We start from the raw sequence: 15,651 nt of genomic DNA, 5'->3' as shown, positions 1-15,651 counted from the left end.
TTAAAATGAATATTATTAACTAAAAGAATTTAAATAAAGGTCAACTTCAAGCTTGCTTATATGCAGATGGCATTGTAATATTTCACGTTTAGATATTTACGAATATTATTTGTTTAAGTTGTCTCGCACCTGTCATCTGCAAAATGTCAGCTGTGAAAAGAAAACAACTTTTTCATCGTTTCTTGGCAATATCTAAGGTAGACGTAAACAAACACAACAATATTTTTAAGAAGATGCTTATTGCTACCAAATAATGGGTAGGATTTCCCACAAAAATATATTTATTCTGTAAATTACAGAATAAATGGGTAACATGGATTAAACTCGAATTTCCTCTCAATTCGCATATAAATCCTCTTTTATAACCTATAAGTCCCACAAAGTTACACAACAGCGTCGGACTAAAGATAGGTTTACTTTCATTTTCAATATCTGATTTTGTTAATTCTTTGTAAAACTCTGTCAGAGGTATTATTTTTATTTCGCTGATGCAATCAATCTTTTCTTGTTTTATATTTTGAGGTTGCTGTCAGATTTTATGTGGTATGGGAAACTTCTGTATTGTGACGTACTTCCTAACATTGAAATAAACAATAAAATTAATTATAATTATATAACTGTTTTTTCTTCCAAAAATTGTTACCTAACAGCATAGCACAATGGGATAGAGAGTAAACTACTAATCTGTAAGTCAATCGTGAGTCAAATCCCAATGGGAATTTTGTATTTTTTATTTCCCCAAAAATTTTTGTACTAATATTGTTAAATTTGAAATTTCTAAACCAGTGAAATTATTTGATTATAAAGAACTTTTATCCACGTTAATATCGACAGTTGTCCAATACCACCTTAACAAAATTGTGAGGTCTTACAGGCCAAATACCAATTCTTGCCAAGTATCGATTCTCCTCGCCACTTGATTTGCTTGTTTTGTTCTGATGTTTCAATGCAATGGCAAGAACTGGTCCTTAATTTAAGTAGAGATTTGGTATGGCTTGATATTTGGACTGACCCTTTCATCAGTCTTGGAAGACTCCTAAAACAGAGAAAACATAAGTGTTTGTTTTAGGCACCAACAAAGAGTACTGGTGTTTGATAGTGTTCTATCAATTGAACAAAACAAAAAGCTCACTAGCCAGAGCTAATAGGAATGCCATAGATATGACTCTACCACAACTTTTATAGAAATTTCAGCATAGGAAAATATATTGTGTGCTTTTATTTTCACAGATTTCAGACAGTATATCAGTTAACAAATTCTATGCAACCTTGTCAGACGATAAGAAGGAGAAAATAGCCAATGGCCCAGAACTTGGTGATTTCATACATGACGATCCACAGGTCAATGCAGAAAACATTAAAAGAAAGAAAGGAGAAAGGTAAAGCTTAATTCCTACCAATAAACCAGAAATACTGTGATAGGGTTATATCCACCTCTTGTTTTTTTGCTCTCCTATTCTTGCAAACAGTTTTGCGCTGTCTGGAATTCGTCAAGGGCAGAGAAAGCTGTGTTAAAAGTGAGATAATTTGAGACATTTGAATTTGCCTGTCTTAAATTCGCCCACAGACAACAAGGTGGAAATAGGTGAATATAAAAAAGGGAGAATACTTGGGCATTGAATGTTTATTTTTGGATATCATTGGTCCTATAACACACCAGGTCGTGGACAAATTAAATACCGTACGATAGCGCAGTAAAATAATTTGTCTGCACAGCCTGGCGTTTTATAGGACTGATTATATAAAAAAAAGCATTAAGTGCAAATATTTATTTCTATTTTTATTTGTATGAAATATTTTTGTATCATTGCTTTAAAGCCATTATATATTATGCTCTTTGTCAGGGATAGATATGAATAATTGATGGAACATCTGTAAAACATGTTATTTAGTGTGCCTCTGCAGCTAAATATTTAGTGCTAGATACCTTACCAATAAACTCTCTTTTGAGATCGAAAAGATTGATTTAATTATTATTTTTCAAAAGTACATATTAAAGTGGTATGTAGGTGGTATGGGACACCTGTTGATATTACTGTGGATAAAAGTACATTATATTTAAGATACTTTCACTGATTTAAAATTTTATAATATTTGCCCCCAAAATATGTTTTAAAAATTTTGCGAAAGGTAAAATTTATAAAATCCCCAGCGGGATTCAAACTCATGACTTACAGATTCATAGCTAACGCTCTAACCCATTACACTACGCTGTAAGGGGATATATTTGGGAAAGAAAATAAACTGAGTTAGTACCGTACATTTATTATAGGAAAATACCCAGTAAACAATTTTATAGAAATATATTGCAAGTCAAGTATGGACTGAGAAATGTTATCTTAATGTGCATGTTTTTGTTGTTTCACAGATTAAGACTTCCACAATGGCTAAAAACAGACATCGCCATGGGAAAAGATTACCACAGACTCAAGGAAAATTTAAGAGATCTGAAGCTTCACACAGTAAGAGTTTTTTAAAGTTATAACAATGATAATGAATTTAAACTGTAAATATGTTTGATTGTTAATGCTGGAGCTTGTGTAAATTGGTGGGTTTTTTTTTATACATGTACTTCTACAGTATGTATATAATAAATGATTTAATATAGGTCTGCGAGGAGGCGAAATGTCCAAACATAGGGGAGTGCTGGGGAGGGGCGAAAGGCACAGCAACTGCAACCATAATGGTGAGGATTTAATGAATTGGTAGAGTATCAGATAATGTTAAACAATTTAACATAAAGATAAAACACAGTTATAAAAAATATAGGAGTTCCAGATTCATGATTTGAAATGTGCTAGCTGTCATATATTGTTTTCTTTTATAGCTATGGTAATTGCAGTTAGTGGTATATTTTTCAACAGGTTTTAGGGGACACATGTACACGGGGCTGCAGGTTTTGTTCGGTGAAAACAGCCAGAAACCCCCCTCCTCCAGATCCCCTGGAACCAGTTAACACAGCCAAAGCCATCGCCTCATGGGGACTAGATTATGTGGTTCTGACTTCTGTGGACAGAGATGGTAGGTGAAGGTTATGCATTAATTAATATTCTTGAAAGTGAGTACATGCATGAACATCCGTATAATCTAAGTTTGAATGGTTTTTGTGATAGCCTAAAACTTACCCATATGTTTCTATTTTCTTGAATTGTGTTGTTGAGGTTGTCATTATAAATGAGTTAAGTTTTTTTTAAATTTTAATGATACAGACCTTCCTGATGGGGGAGCTGCCCATTTTGCAGAAACAGTGCGAGAAATTAAAAAAAGGTACATGCACTTTAAAAAAAAAATCTTATAAATTATGCAATGAAAATCTACAGACTGACTTTTTTTCACTAAATCACTTTCAACTCTGTAAAACCAAGGTTTGAAGGGATATTTTTGCAATGTACTTTTCTTATACTTTCAAGTGATAGATAAGAAAATTCTAATTTGCAAACAGTTATTAGAATCTTTAGGATAAGCAAAAAAGTCATCCTAGACCATGAATCTAGTCCTTAAATGGAATTTCTATATTGAACTCTCATAACAGCTTTACTAAGGATTTTTTAACCCATATCATTCAATTACATTTGTATTGCAGAAACTGAAATTAAAAAATAAACCAAAATCTGGGATACTTAACATGTGCTTACTTCAAGCATAATTTCTTATCTGGAGTTTTTTTTTTTCATACTTGACTGTACATAATCAACTCTTGGTTATATTTTAAAAGGTGTCTGTAAGATATATTTTTTGTTGATTCTCCATGAACTTGTTTATAATGAAGTGTCCTCTACTTAAAGTAAATCAGAGATGCTGGTGGAATGCCTGACCCCAGACTTCCGTGGTAACATGGATTGTGTGGCTACAGTCGCAGAGTCGGGGTTAGATGTGTACGCCCACAATGTGGAGACAGTTGAGGATCTACAGTGGTAAGGATTTATTTGTAGGACGTTTATAAGATAAAGGAAATTATAATATCATTATAGTCTGTGAAAATCTATTTTAATTTATGCAGACTAGAAAACATTATGAATAATATTCTACTCTGTAAATTTAATGCTTTTCTGTAGGCATTACAGTGTCTTTGACAAATTAAATACTTGTACATATATTGGTATAAAATTGTTGATTGGATTGATCTTTGCTCAAGTACATGTACTCTTTTCCGTGTTGAATATTTTCTGAATATGTTGGATTATAGGTTGGTTCGAGACCCCAGAGCAAATTACCAACAATCCCTTGAGGTATTGAAGTTTGTAAAATCACACACCCCAGATCTTGTAACCAAGACATCCATCATGCTGGGTCTTGGGGAATCAGATGACCAAGTCATGAGGGTCATGGAAGGTAAAAGATTGTGTTAGAGCTTGCTTTACCGGTATGTTAAAAAAATAATTTTAAAAAACTTATTACTATTTTTACCTTTTTTATTCAAATCCGCAGCATTAGATTTCGTGTTACCTTATTCAAAGTTCATGAATTCTGGTATATGTAGTTTGTAGTTTCGGTTTTGAAGATAAATCTGTTTTTTGAAGAAAAAAAGAACATGCCATACATAATAATTCAACTTCATTACTTTTTATATAAGCCTGTTATTTTTCCTCAATAGATTTAAGGAGAATAGATGTGGATTGTGTGACCTTGGGTCAGTACATGCAGCCCACCAAACGTCACCTGAAGGTCAAGGAGTATGTCCACCCAGACAAGTTCAAACACTGGGAGGAAGTGGGCAACAAACTGGGCTTTGCATACACCGCCAGTGGGCCCCTTGTCAGGTCCTCTTATAAAGCAGGTCTGTATAGTTCATTGCTTCATAAACTTCACTTGTTAAGAGATCAAGTCAGAATCCAGAAAAAAAAATATCGGCTCAAAGTGTCTATGAATGCATTTTTAATTATCATTTTAGTCTATGTGAGGAATGAGTTTTGTCAGGTTAAACTACATGTAATCTTTTCTAACAATTACAGGAGAATTTTACCTGAAAAATCTGCTTAAATCTCGAAGGAAAGATGCTTCCCTAGCTGCTGATGTCGCGACTTAGAACTGTGTCATTCTTTATTTTACATCTACTGTTTTCTTTTTTCCTTCAGGGAAGTAACTCTTACTGTGGCATTTTGTTAAATTTTACCAGCATCAAACTGATTATTTAAGGTCTTAGATCTGACCTCATATGTTGATTATAAGTTATTAAATGAATCTCTGTTATTATGTGTGAATAAAATATCTATATTAAAATATGTTGTTTATTTTTTTAATGACAAAAATATTTCGCATGGGTGCAGTTCCAATGCTGTATGACAGTTAAACAAAATGATTTCTTTTAATTTAGGTATAAAATATTAACAGATACACTGATATTTTTAAAATCATTTCTGAGTATCATATAAGTGGTTTCAAGGGGTGATGATTGAATATTTCCTGTTGATTTTTAAAGTTGGTTTTAAGGAAACAGAAATACATATTCTTTTATTTCATTTCTAGTACAACTGAACAAGTATATGAAGGCACTTGAGCTCTCAGAATAAATATAATCCAATCCAACATTTAATTTCCTACTTGTAAATGCTTTTACATTTGGTGTCCCACATTTTCGTTTTTGCAATGGTCAAAACAAAAGAGGACAAAATTTTCTTTTCACACACCATTTTATTTCTATGGAAACATATTTCAACGGCATGTATTGATGTAAATTGCATTCATCATAAAATATATAATACTTGTATTTATATAACAAAATATTGTGTCATCAGCACACACTTAACCCTCACGACTCAGTATGCATTAAAAAACTGCTACATGTAGTATCAAAATATTGTTTTCTGTGGTTTGCGTATTCGTTTTTAATTTTTTTATAACGCTATGGAATGACCTACTAGTCTCCCCTGGAATGATTTCAGTTGATATGATCATTATGTGGTTTGGATGTTATTTTTTCTTCGCTTGTTATAATCTACCAATATACAATGTAGCTCATATAATGAAAGCTGTACTTGAGTACTATGAATGAGTTAAAAAACAGGTTTAAATATTTATATGTGTGATCCACTAAAAAATGAAATAAATAGCATACTCTCAGACATACATACTCGCACACACAGTTCAAATGTCACATGATTAATTTCTCATTCACGTACAGACATATCTCAAAACTTCTAAACAGTTTCACGTAAATAGACTTGTCTATAAATCACAAATCCTGATAACTACACCGTGTAATGTCTGTACAACTTGTACAACAAAGTTTGAGCTTCACCCAACAGCACCAACTTAACAACATTTGCAGTACCTATTATGGCCGTGTGGAGAGGTTAAGTTTACAATATCAATGAAAGCTTCCGCCAGTATACATGTATAGTTCATGACACTAATGACTACCTTTGATCAAAACATGCAGTTGATCTACTATTACTGCCGTCCATTTAATGACGCATGTCTTTCCTTGACCGCGGAAAAACTCGTTTCGAGATCATGCCCATAGGTTTGGTATCATTCATATAAATAAGTAGATATATGAATTTCGTATTTAGACATTGTACACATTATTGGCCGGCAATGCTTTTAGGAGATTCCAATTGCGCCCATTGTTGTCGTATCGAAAGTCTGGAATCGGCCATTAGCAAAATCACAATTTTGATTCGGCAGTAAATACTGTTAGTACTGCTAGTTAATATCACATTGTATAGCACTTTGTCACAAAGGGGAACCAATGCTCCATCAGTGTTTCTCAGGAATGCTCAGCTTGAGAGCAGATATCTGTTCTTCTCCGAGCGATATCTTATCCTCAAGCTCCTGTTTCTCAATGGTCAGTTTCGATTTCATTTTCACGTAATATTTGTAATCAGCAAACTCTTCCTCACTCAATGCTTCCTGCAAGAACACCTCGATCTGCCCACTACGCTTTTCTATGTCTTCCTTCAACACCTTGGCATCTTCATGCTGTTGCTTTGCTCTATCTCGCTTATCAGCAGCCATTTTCTGCAAGAAAAAATAAAATTTACATTTCTAATTTCCAATGTTAATGTTCATGAATAGAGAAAGTAAAATAATTTTTTATGAACTTCTTTCTCTATAATTTGCAAATTACATTGTTAATATTCATGAACAGAGAAAGTAAAAGTTGTTTCCCTTACTTTGAGTCGTTCATTACTGTCCTCTGGAAGGCTTTGAAGGGCATTCTCTGCTCGCGCCAATAAGCCCGAGACCTTCAGTAGAAGAAGTATGATCTTCTCCATGTCACCAATGTAGGTCTTAAACTTGTCCTTTTCATGCTGTTTCTTGCACTTTCTTTCAACTGCTTTTTGTACCTGTTAGTGAAAAAAATTCTTCATGTAAATCAAATTAAGAAATAATTCAGGAAAACTTCTCAAAAATATTCATTAAAAGAAAAAATAAGTTCTATTTTTCTGCAATTGTTCATTTTTATTAAAATGCCATCATCAAACTACTGTGGATGTTTACTCCATCTTTGTCAATAAATTTTGTATGCTAGCTAAGACTTGATTTCTTTCTTGTCATTTTTAGAACAGAGCAAATAGCATATAGAACTCCTTTTCTGTACCTCTTTTCCCAGTGTCTCGGTCTCCTCCAGTTCTTTTGTCAGCTCTTTCTTCTCTTCTTTCAACTTGTCCATTTTCTTTTGTATACTATCAACCAGTTCTTCCTGGAATCACAATGCATATTTGTTCACTATATCACATCCAAAACATTAAACAGTAATAAATATTACTTTCAACTGTATATGCAGCCTTCTTGAGGAAATTATTCAGACTGACAGAAACAAAGCTAGAAGATAGTAGAGGCAAAACAAGGAAAAAAATCCCCACGAACCTTCGTTTTGATTAATTTGTCTGAGTCGTCGATATCCTTGGTCATGTCTTTGCCGATTCCCTCGCTCTGTCGTATGTTCATCTCTATCAGGGCCTTGGAAGGGGACACCCAGTAGTTCGATGGTAGAGGTGACTTCTCCCTGAAAAAACCATGATTCAGAAAGATGAGAGATGATGTCATTCATTCATACCTGCTTATCATCACCTTAGTAATGACCTAGTTCACATCTTTGGTACCTAGACTGAGCTGCGTCCATGACTGTTTCTACTTGACCATAACAAGGACCTGATTCTGACCACAAATAAGGCGACTATTTAAACCTCGATGCTTGTACAAGAAGGATTATCTCCGCCAACAAACTGAGCAGACCAATTATCCTGGTTTTTACAATGTTATTACAACATAATATCCTACACTTCAAAGTCATCAGGGATTTCACGAAGAGCTAATAATATAAAAATCCATTCAGTGGACATCATCCCAGATTAGTATGTTTATTTTCAAGACCAACGTCACACAATTAATCAGCGCCAAGCGTGACCAGGAAACTAGATTCCTAAGAGACTGTTGACAGAATATAAATAATTACCTATACTGTCAATAAATAATAAAACTTTACAACTCAGCTGACAAATCAATTTGATTCTATCCAAATGATTTAGAGAATATAGGGTTCTTTTGGTTGTAATTTTAGATAATATAAATATCTGGAAACTAGGACATAACTTATTTCCCTATGCCAAAATTTTAAACATACAAGGCTCATTCATCAATGATGTTCCACACAAATGTTTGTACTTACGCTTCCTCTGGTACTCCATCCTTCTTTGGAGTGACAGATTGGAGGGCCTCTTGATCATTGCCGACACTGGATGATTTGGGGGAAGTTTTCGGAGAACGCCTCACTAGTATGTCTTGATCAATCTCGGTATGGAACAAGCCATCCATGTATTGCATTCTCCCGCCATCACTCTTTAACATACTGGACAGTTTCGGGTCCTTTTTCTCATAAATTTTGGCAAATTCCTGAACTTTGGCATCGCACTCCAGTTCTTCTTGGGATCGCTGCCGGCTGTGCTGTACCAAGTCACTGACAGTGTTCTTTTCTGAAGGACTAGAAGAGTTTGTGGAGATAGGCTTGCTTGGAGATTGCCTTTTCGAATCACTGAAAGACATTTTTGAATTGGAGTCAAATGCACTCTGCCCATTAGATTCACTGTTTCTGATATTACGGCCCCCTGGGTAACCACTCCCAGGACTTCTGTCCACTGGGGGTGGGCTCTCATTGCTTCTGTCATTGGAAGCTATCTGCTCCGGAGAGTAGGTTCTCCTGTTTGGAGTGGTAGTAGGATCTTGAAATTTGGAATTTTGTCTTTGTCCCAAAGAAGTTTCACTTACACTTGCACTGAATTTGTCCGTTTCATACGTCCTCCTTGGAGGAGTTGCCGAGAAGGACTTGGAAAAGTTTTCGTACGATTTCTTACTGAAATACTGGCCACCTTGTGGAGTTGTTTGCCTGACTTCAGGTCTCTCCCGGGAGAGACTTTGCTTCCTTTCAATTGAAGAGATTCTGTCCTGCACTGACCGTCTCTCAGCTAGTGGAGCTGTTATAACGGAGTCCTGGTCCGTGGAAGACACAGAAAAACTGTTACTCCTGCTGGACTCTGGTGCTGTGTAGGGCTTAGGTGCCAAAAGGTGACTAGCACTCTGTGTGGAGAGTAAAGGCCGGGGTGGTGGGGGTCGATCCGAGCGGACAGGATCTTTAGTCTCCGGCTGTTCCTGTATCTGGTCCTCATGATTGACTGTCGTCTCGCTCTTCCATCCAGGCTGTAGCCTCTTTCTGAGAGGCTTCTGTATGTCCCCCTGTTGTTTATAGTTGTTGTTTTCATGTAGAAGTTTTAGGGCATCCCCCGAGGAGGCTGATCGCTTGTAGACTCCCGGTTGGCGATCCGTGCGATTTTTGTATGATCCGTAAGAATCCTCTGCATATCTGAAAAAGAAATTGACATGTCTGGGTAACTTTTCTTCTTCACCCATGATATGCAAGTATTTAATAATGTCCTTGTTTGTAGGATATAATCTCAGGTTGTTATGAATCAGTAATGTGAATGTTATTTCCCATCATCCATCACTACAACAGTAAACAAATGACATTCAGTCAATTGCTAGAAATAGCAGATTACTGTCTGATTTAGTGCAATTGCATGGATTAAATGTGACAGTTATGTGCATTACCCTCTTGATTCACTTGCAATCCATGGCATGTATGAATAGTTTACTGCAATAATAATGACTGAATCGTGCATGTTGTATCATTGAATTTAAAAATTTGAAATGAGACAAGTATCCTGTATCAAACTCTTCACTTCAGCTTACATTAAAATGCACAAAGTCAATAAAAAAAGCAATTGAAAGATATCAACAAGAAAACTTATCAAAAGCACTTTTAATAACTTTCCCTCTCCATGCATTATAAAATTGTGATAATGATTGGCTGCACTTACTTGAATCCCCACCGCTGATAACTGTACATCACAGGGATTTTACCTATCTCTCAAACTATAACAACAAATAGTACACAGGGATCTATCAAATGGCCGAGCATAATCGCTCAGCCTTCACTGTCATTTACAAGCCCAATTTTCACTGGCTGCATGTACCGAGCTTCACAAATCCCTTAATCTCCCTAATAATCCAAAAGATTTCTGAATTCCAAGCTGCATCTTTCCTTCAAGTCAAAAATCACAAAATACGGCCCAAACAGTTTGTTAGTCAACCATCTTTTTCACTGCTTCCGAGGGGCAGAGGAACTTTTGACCTGTAACCTTCGCATCAACATACATACCACTGTAACCCAGGGGGAGAACTGGTAATGATTCAGTGATAAAGTCCATAAACAGCCCATAAAATTCTCCCATGGAAACAAATTCCACCACAGCCAATAATTTCAGTCACATTAACACCGTTTTGGTGGACATTTCCTGGACTTTAATGTAGCAGTTGTAGTCCAAATTCACTTTTTACAATACTTTCATTATAAGACAAAATTCCTTCTCCTAACCGAATAAAACACAATAAAAAGGGCAACAAGTCCTGTATAAGTTGTCCATAATGCATAAACTTCAATAGACCTTGTGCTTGAAGTAACTCCCTAAAAAACGAGAAATTAATGATCCAACACTTCAACAGAGATAAATTGACCTAACATCCTCTGATTAATGCTCAATGATCTTCAAAGTCTAAAAACACTTTTCTTTCATGCAATCTCAAACTGTTGAAAGTCTATGAATATATATCTCCTTCTCCAGTAGTGCAGATGGCTAGCTATAGCACACAAAATTTGATTCAATAGCTTAATGCAAGTTTTGGAATGAATCATATAGACTGCAAGATAACACTAAGAAGTTGACTTGTTAATTTCCACACAGGATGGTTGGCTGCCCTCAGGAACATGTGTGTAACGGTGTAACAGTATTTAATCCCAACAATTAGTTTTATGAACATATAGGAGCACTCCGTCTCTCGATTATAAGGTAATTAGCCCCACCTCCCTGGTCCTTACATTACCAGTTTGAATATCTTCAGTGATGTCGACTGGGTGAAGCCTCACATGGGATCATAATTACAAGTGTCTACATTACAGTGCCAAAGACTGTTCTGTTTTGTTCTACCCTCGTCTTTTCACTCCATGTAGCCACTACACCTGTCCTGTATCAGGGCCTTAAAAACCCCCCATTCATGCCAAAACACAAAACAAGAGCAGCTGTGTTGAATGCAGAAAGTCTGTCAAATTTATCGACTACTACTCCTGTGGTATAAACATTATTACAAGACCTCTATCCACCTTGCATGATATGTCCAGAGTAGCAATACAGATATAACAGGACAAGAATTAGATGTTTTTGACCTAGTAACCCTGTACTCACAGACAGCGAGCCAAAGCTCGCTTCTCCCTATCAGTCTATCTACTTTTGCCATCTCACTTTCACTCTGTTATTAAGAGGAAAGACTTGCTACATTTAGGCAAAGTAATCAATTCCCCACTCCTAACCAAGACACATGGGAAACATCTTATAAATGGCTCTACTTTTATAAACAGCTGCTGCTCTTGAGTAATTTGGAGTCAGAACTTGTAAGCTTTTGGGAACCAAAACTCGTAATGAAAGAAAGATTCCAAGTATAATCCCAGGCATTACAACGGATAAACATCATCAGAAGACAATTTCTTAAAACACAAAAACGTCCTACCAGGGAAGAGCAATAGACATATGGTCCTGCTCTCACTAATTCTCCAGAAAGCTTTTAATTTTTTATACAAAGATGCAGATAACAGGAGAGGGGGTATGCAACAATTCACTAGAATTTCTTTCATGTAAACATCATTAAAAACAAGGCATTGTGAACAAACAGACAATCTCTTGAACATAATCAATGTGATGTACAATTGATACAGCACTTCAATCATTAATATCCCACTTATGCACTCTGTCACACTAATTCACACAACATACAATGATGAATTTTGCTCTTCATATCAAACCATGCAATTCATGATAATTCTAAAAATTTGTTTAAAAGTATCATAATTGCACTACAGATTTGTAAGAGAATTATACTTGACCTTTCAACATATGAGTAATACCCATGCAGTGACTTGCAACTCCTTTAAAATGACTCTAAAAATAAAAATAAAAAGCTCACCTGTTTCTATCATCTTTGTGTTCCGGGGAGTTTTCCATCAGTTCAGGTGGGGGTGGAGGCAGATCTACATCAGCAGTCAGTTCTTTCTGAGGGGTGGGTGGGGGAGGGGGATCTGGGCTGCTGGGCGAGGGCCGACTATGCCAACCTTGAGTAACAGGTGGTATATCCACACGAGGCTTATCCGCTTTAGACTCTGGAGAATTGTACGACTTTGGATCCGGATAATGCTGGGGTCGGGACAGACTCTCTCCTTTGGGTGAGATCTGAGGACTGGATGGAGATGGCATGTATTTTGATGAAGGCAGTGGAGGAACACTGGGGGCACTGTTTGGTGATGGAGGTTGCTGACCGGCAGACAATCGACGAGAGGAGAAGAATTGTTCCGACGAAGAGGTGGAGCCATTAGGTGAAGTGGCCTCTAAGGCCTCCACATGCTGCTGTTTGTAAGACTGTGTAAACTGAATGGATGTCTTCGTGGTTTTGTAAGTCATTGGCTGGGGCATATGTTGCTGTTCTGAAAGACGTCTGGACTGTTTACGAAGCTGTTCCGCGTAATTGTCGTCATCCCACCTTCCTCTCGACTCGCTGGAATGTCCGTCATAACCAAGAGAAGGCCTCTCCTTGTTCAGTGGTTGTGGAATTAAAGGCCTGTGAGGTAGGGAGGAATCCGACTGGCTCGCAGAGAACCTCCTGTAATTCCTGGGAGGTAAGGCGGGTGGTTTTTCCTCATCCCCACCCTGAGGCGGTGGGGGAGGGGGACGATACCCAACATTTTGGTATAAGGAATTCTTTGAAATTCCACCAGAACTACAAGTAAGAAAGATAATTCAATAAGTTTCACATAAATCACATGAAATTTTCATTTATCACACTGATAACTGCAAAAAATCATTCCTTTTACCTATAAATGGTAAACATTTAAATAATGGCTGCTGGTGGTTGCATGACAATCATTTAACATCTGTACACAAGAAATGGGAGGCTAAAACAAGGGATCGGACACTTAAGCACACTTAACAAAACATTTAAGCCAGGGGAAAGCAGTACTTGGAAAGGGATACATTTTTCATGGTTTTTTGCACAATAACAAGTTGTACACGTCAAGCAGGCATTTCCTGGGGCTGTCGATCCAGTCTTCCTTCGTCTGCTGACGACATACTCTCAGCTGACTGTCCAGCCATACCTGTGCGTAAAGCACGTTCTACTAGCTCATCGACCGGCCAGTTGTGTATCAATTTAATGTCCACACCAATACCATCAAAGATGACATGTTACTTCACACCATAGTACAGTAGTGGAAGGGGCCCCGAGGCCACGAACTGTTAGCTTGTCCATTGGGCTAGTGTCAGAGACTTTGTAAGAGGAACGGCTCTCTCTATGAAGATTGTGGGAGTCAAAATCACACCTCAGAAACCACAAATGAACAGGCTACTAACACACTAAACCACTGAAACTGAGAGTGTCTGGGGCTGGGGGACAAAATACTCAGGTACAAACAAGTGGCAATAATACTAGACAAAAATACACACTGGTGGTATTAAAATACTGGAGGTTACAAAAAATAGCTACAAAAAACATTTGTATGAAGATTGGCTTACTTTTGATACTGTATCAAAGTCATCTCCTATTAATTAAGTTCAAGTAAATCACTGGTCACTTTTCCCTTGGAAATCAAGCACCATCACTATCTACGTACGAAGTTAAAATTGAATCTCTGATCGTCACAACATTGTGGGCAGTGAAAAAAATCTCTTAATCGACAAATCTAAATACCATCAATCACCCGCACGGACTTTAATTGTTCCACTATCTTTTGTGGGTGTTAAGTACATACTTGACACACTGCCAATAAGTGACTAATTTTTTGTTTGTGTAAAGTCCCCAAATAAAGTCAATAAAAAAGTCAGGGATTAAGGATTATAAAAAAATGTTCCTTGAACCATAAAACCTGTGAATATCTTGTGTGATATCATGACCCCTCATTACTATCAATAAACTATTGTTCCACTTCGGTCTTAAATATTTGATAAGTGATATCATCTCCATTGTCAGGCTGGGGTACAAGTGCTTGTTTATGGGTTGACACTCGAATGAAAAATGATAGGTCAAGCCTCTTCAAGAAGCCAACGTCTATGAAAATCCTGAGAAGTACGATTAAATCCTCTAATAACGGGTCAAAATGAAAGACTGTGTACATTATTTTGACACTTAGTTGTACAAAACTCATTTAACAAATCGCATTCTTGAAGTTTTGAAATACCACATATACAAAGGATTCACTTGAACAATCTCCGAACATTCGCCATCAAATTGATTTACAACATAAAACTTGGAATTAGGTATGTGAGATGAATTTTTTATGTTAATTAGATTTTACTTTGTACCTCCCCACCATAACTAAAACAGTTATTACCAATGGAAAGAAGGCTTCACTTTCCTCCTCAGAAGAATATGAAATGTCGACTTTTCATTATTTTCTTATTAGGCAATAATAATACATGTATATATATGCCTTGTCCTTAAATAAGAAGAAAATTACAGAGACAAAACACGGAACTGTCTTCTTTTTTCTCCCACCCAAATAACATGTTTTCTTCGTTTATTACGTGGTACCTGGTTATTTTTTTCTGCTGACATATGTTACTTTTTAAAGAGAATATTTTCTTATTATAGAATATTGTAAACATCAAGACTAACTGAAAATGATGAGAGATTCTAAAAATAGCCATTGCAACACCTGACTTCAATAAAAAAGAATATCCAAACACAAAGGAATTGAAATACAATCATTGTTTACCTATCTTTTCCATAATATAGGACTGATGTCATTACATCCAGAAGTGACTTCCCAAAAAAAATTTCCTCATAAACTTCAAACTAGATCAGTAAGTCATTATACATGCAACAAAATCCCAAACGGAAGCATTTTGGTTTCTTTACATTGGATCGATCGGTACATTATTGATCTACTATCGACTGATGACTTGTGATGATTCAGTCATTGTTTTTGTGGTCTCTGATTTCCCTCCCCGTCTCACCGCACCAGGACTCCTCTCCGATGACCAACACCACTCACAAACTTGCAACTCAATATTGTCCACTTATCTACACAAACACTGACACCTTTCTCAGGTATAA

At 36.4% G+C, this 15,651-nt stretch overlaps 2 protein-coding genes across 8 annotated transcripts in view; one reads left to right on the top strand and one right to left on the bottom strand.

Moving 5' to 3' along the window:
• Nucleotides 1-114: 114 nt before the first annotated feature.
• Nucleotides 115-5,222, top strand: LOC128155373 (lipoyl synthase, mitochondrial-like). The gene is made up of 10 exons (XM_052817056.1): nt 115-197; nt 1,231-1,379; nt 2,369-2,462; nt 2,609-2,686; nt 2,865-3,021; nt 3,210-3,267; nt 3,786-3,914; nt 4,187-4,332; nt 4,595-4,777; nt 4,953-5,222. The coding sequence occupies exons 1-10, from the start codon at nt 144-146 to the stop codon at nt 5,024-5,026; spliced, it is 1,122 nt and encodes a 373-aa protein (XP_052673016.1). The 5' UTR covers nt 115-143; the 3' UTR covers nt 5,027-5,222.
• A 389-nt stretch (nt 5,223-5,611) lies between these two features.
• The window catches only part of LOC128191706 (protein Shroom3-like), a 56,275-nt gene continuing 46,235 nt past the window's right edge, over nt 5,612-15,651 (bottom strand). For all 7 annotated transcript variants that reach the window (XM_052863913.1, XM_052863912.1, XM_052863917.1 and 4 more), the window contains 6 exons: nt 12,514-13,320; nt 8,615-9,802; nt 7,813-7,951; nt 7,544-7,645; nt 7,116-7,289; nt 5,612-6,960 (listed from right to left, as the gene is read on the bottom strand). In XM_052863913.1, coding sequence (XP_052719873.1) covers nt 6,700-6,960; nt 7,116-7,289; nt 7,544-7,645; nt 7,813-7,951; nt 8,615-9,802; nt 12,514-13,320 — 2,671 coding nt within the window. In that variant the 3' untranslated portion in view covers nt 5,612-6,699. The remainder of the gene's footprint in view (nt 6,961-7,115; nt 7,290-7,543; nt 7,646-7,812; nt 7,952-8,614; nt 9,803-12,513; nt 13,321-15,651) is intronic.

Source organism: Crassostrea angulata, chromosome 7 (assembly GCF_025612915.1).
Source record: "Crassostrea angulata isolate pt1a10 chromosome 7, ASM2561291v2, whole genome shotgun sequence".
NCBI classification, from domain to species: Eukaryota; Metazoa; Mollusca; class Bivalvia; order Ostreida; family Ostreidae; genus Magallana; species Magallana angulata.
This window is presented reverse-complemented; position numbering and strand designations above follow the sequence as displayed.

Bases quoted from the DNA above. Each gene is read 5' to 3' on its own strand.
- LOC128155373 (XM_052817056.1), top strand. From the start codon at position 144: ATGTCAGCTGTGAAAAGAAAACAACTTTTTCATCGTTTCTTGGCAATA. The intron at 2,687-2,864 runs GTGAGGATTTAA...ATTTTTCAACAG, and splicing joins CAGCAACTGCAACCATAATG to GTTTTAGGGGACACATGTAC. The intron at 4,778-4,952 runs GTCTGTATAGTT...TAACAATTACAG, and splicing joins CAGGTCCTCTTATAAAGCAG to GAGAATTTTACCTGAAAAAT.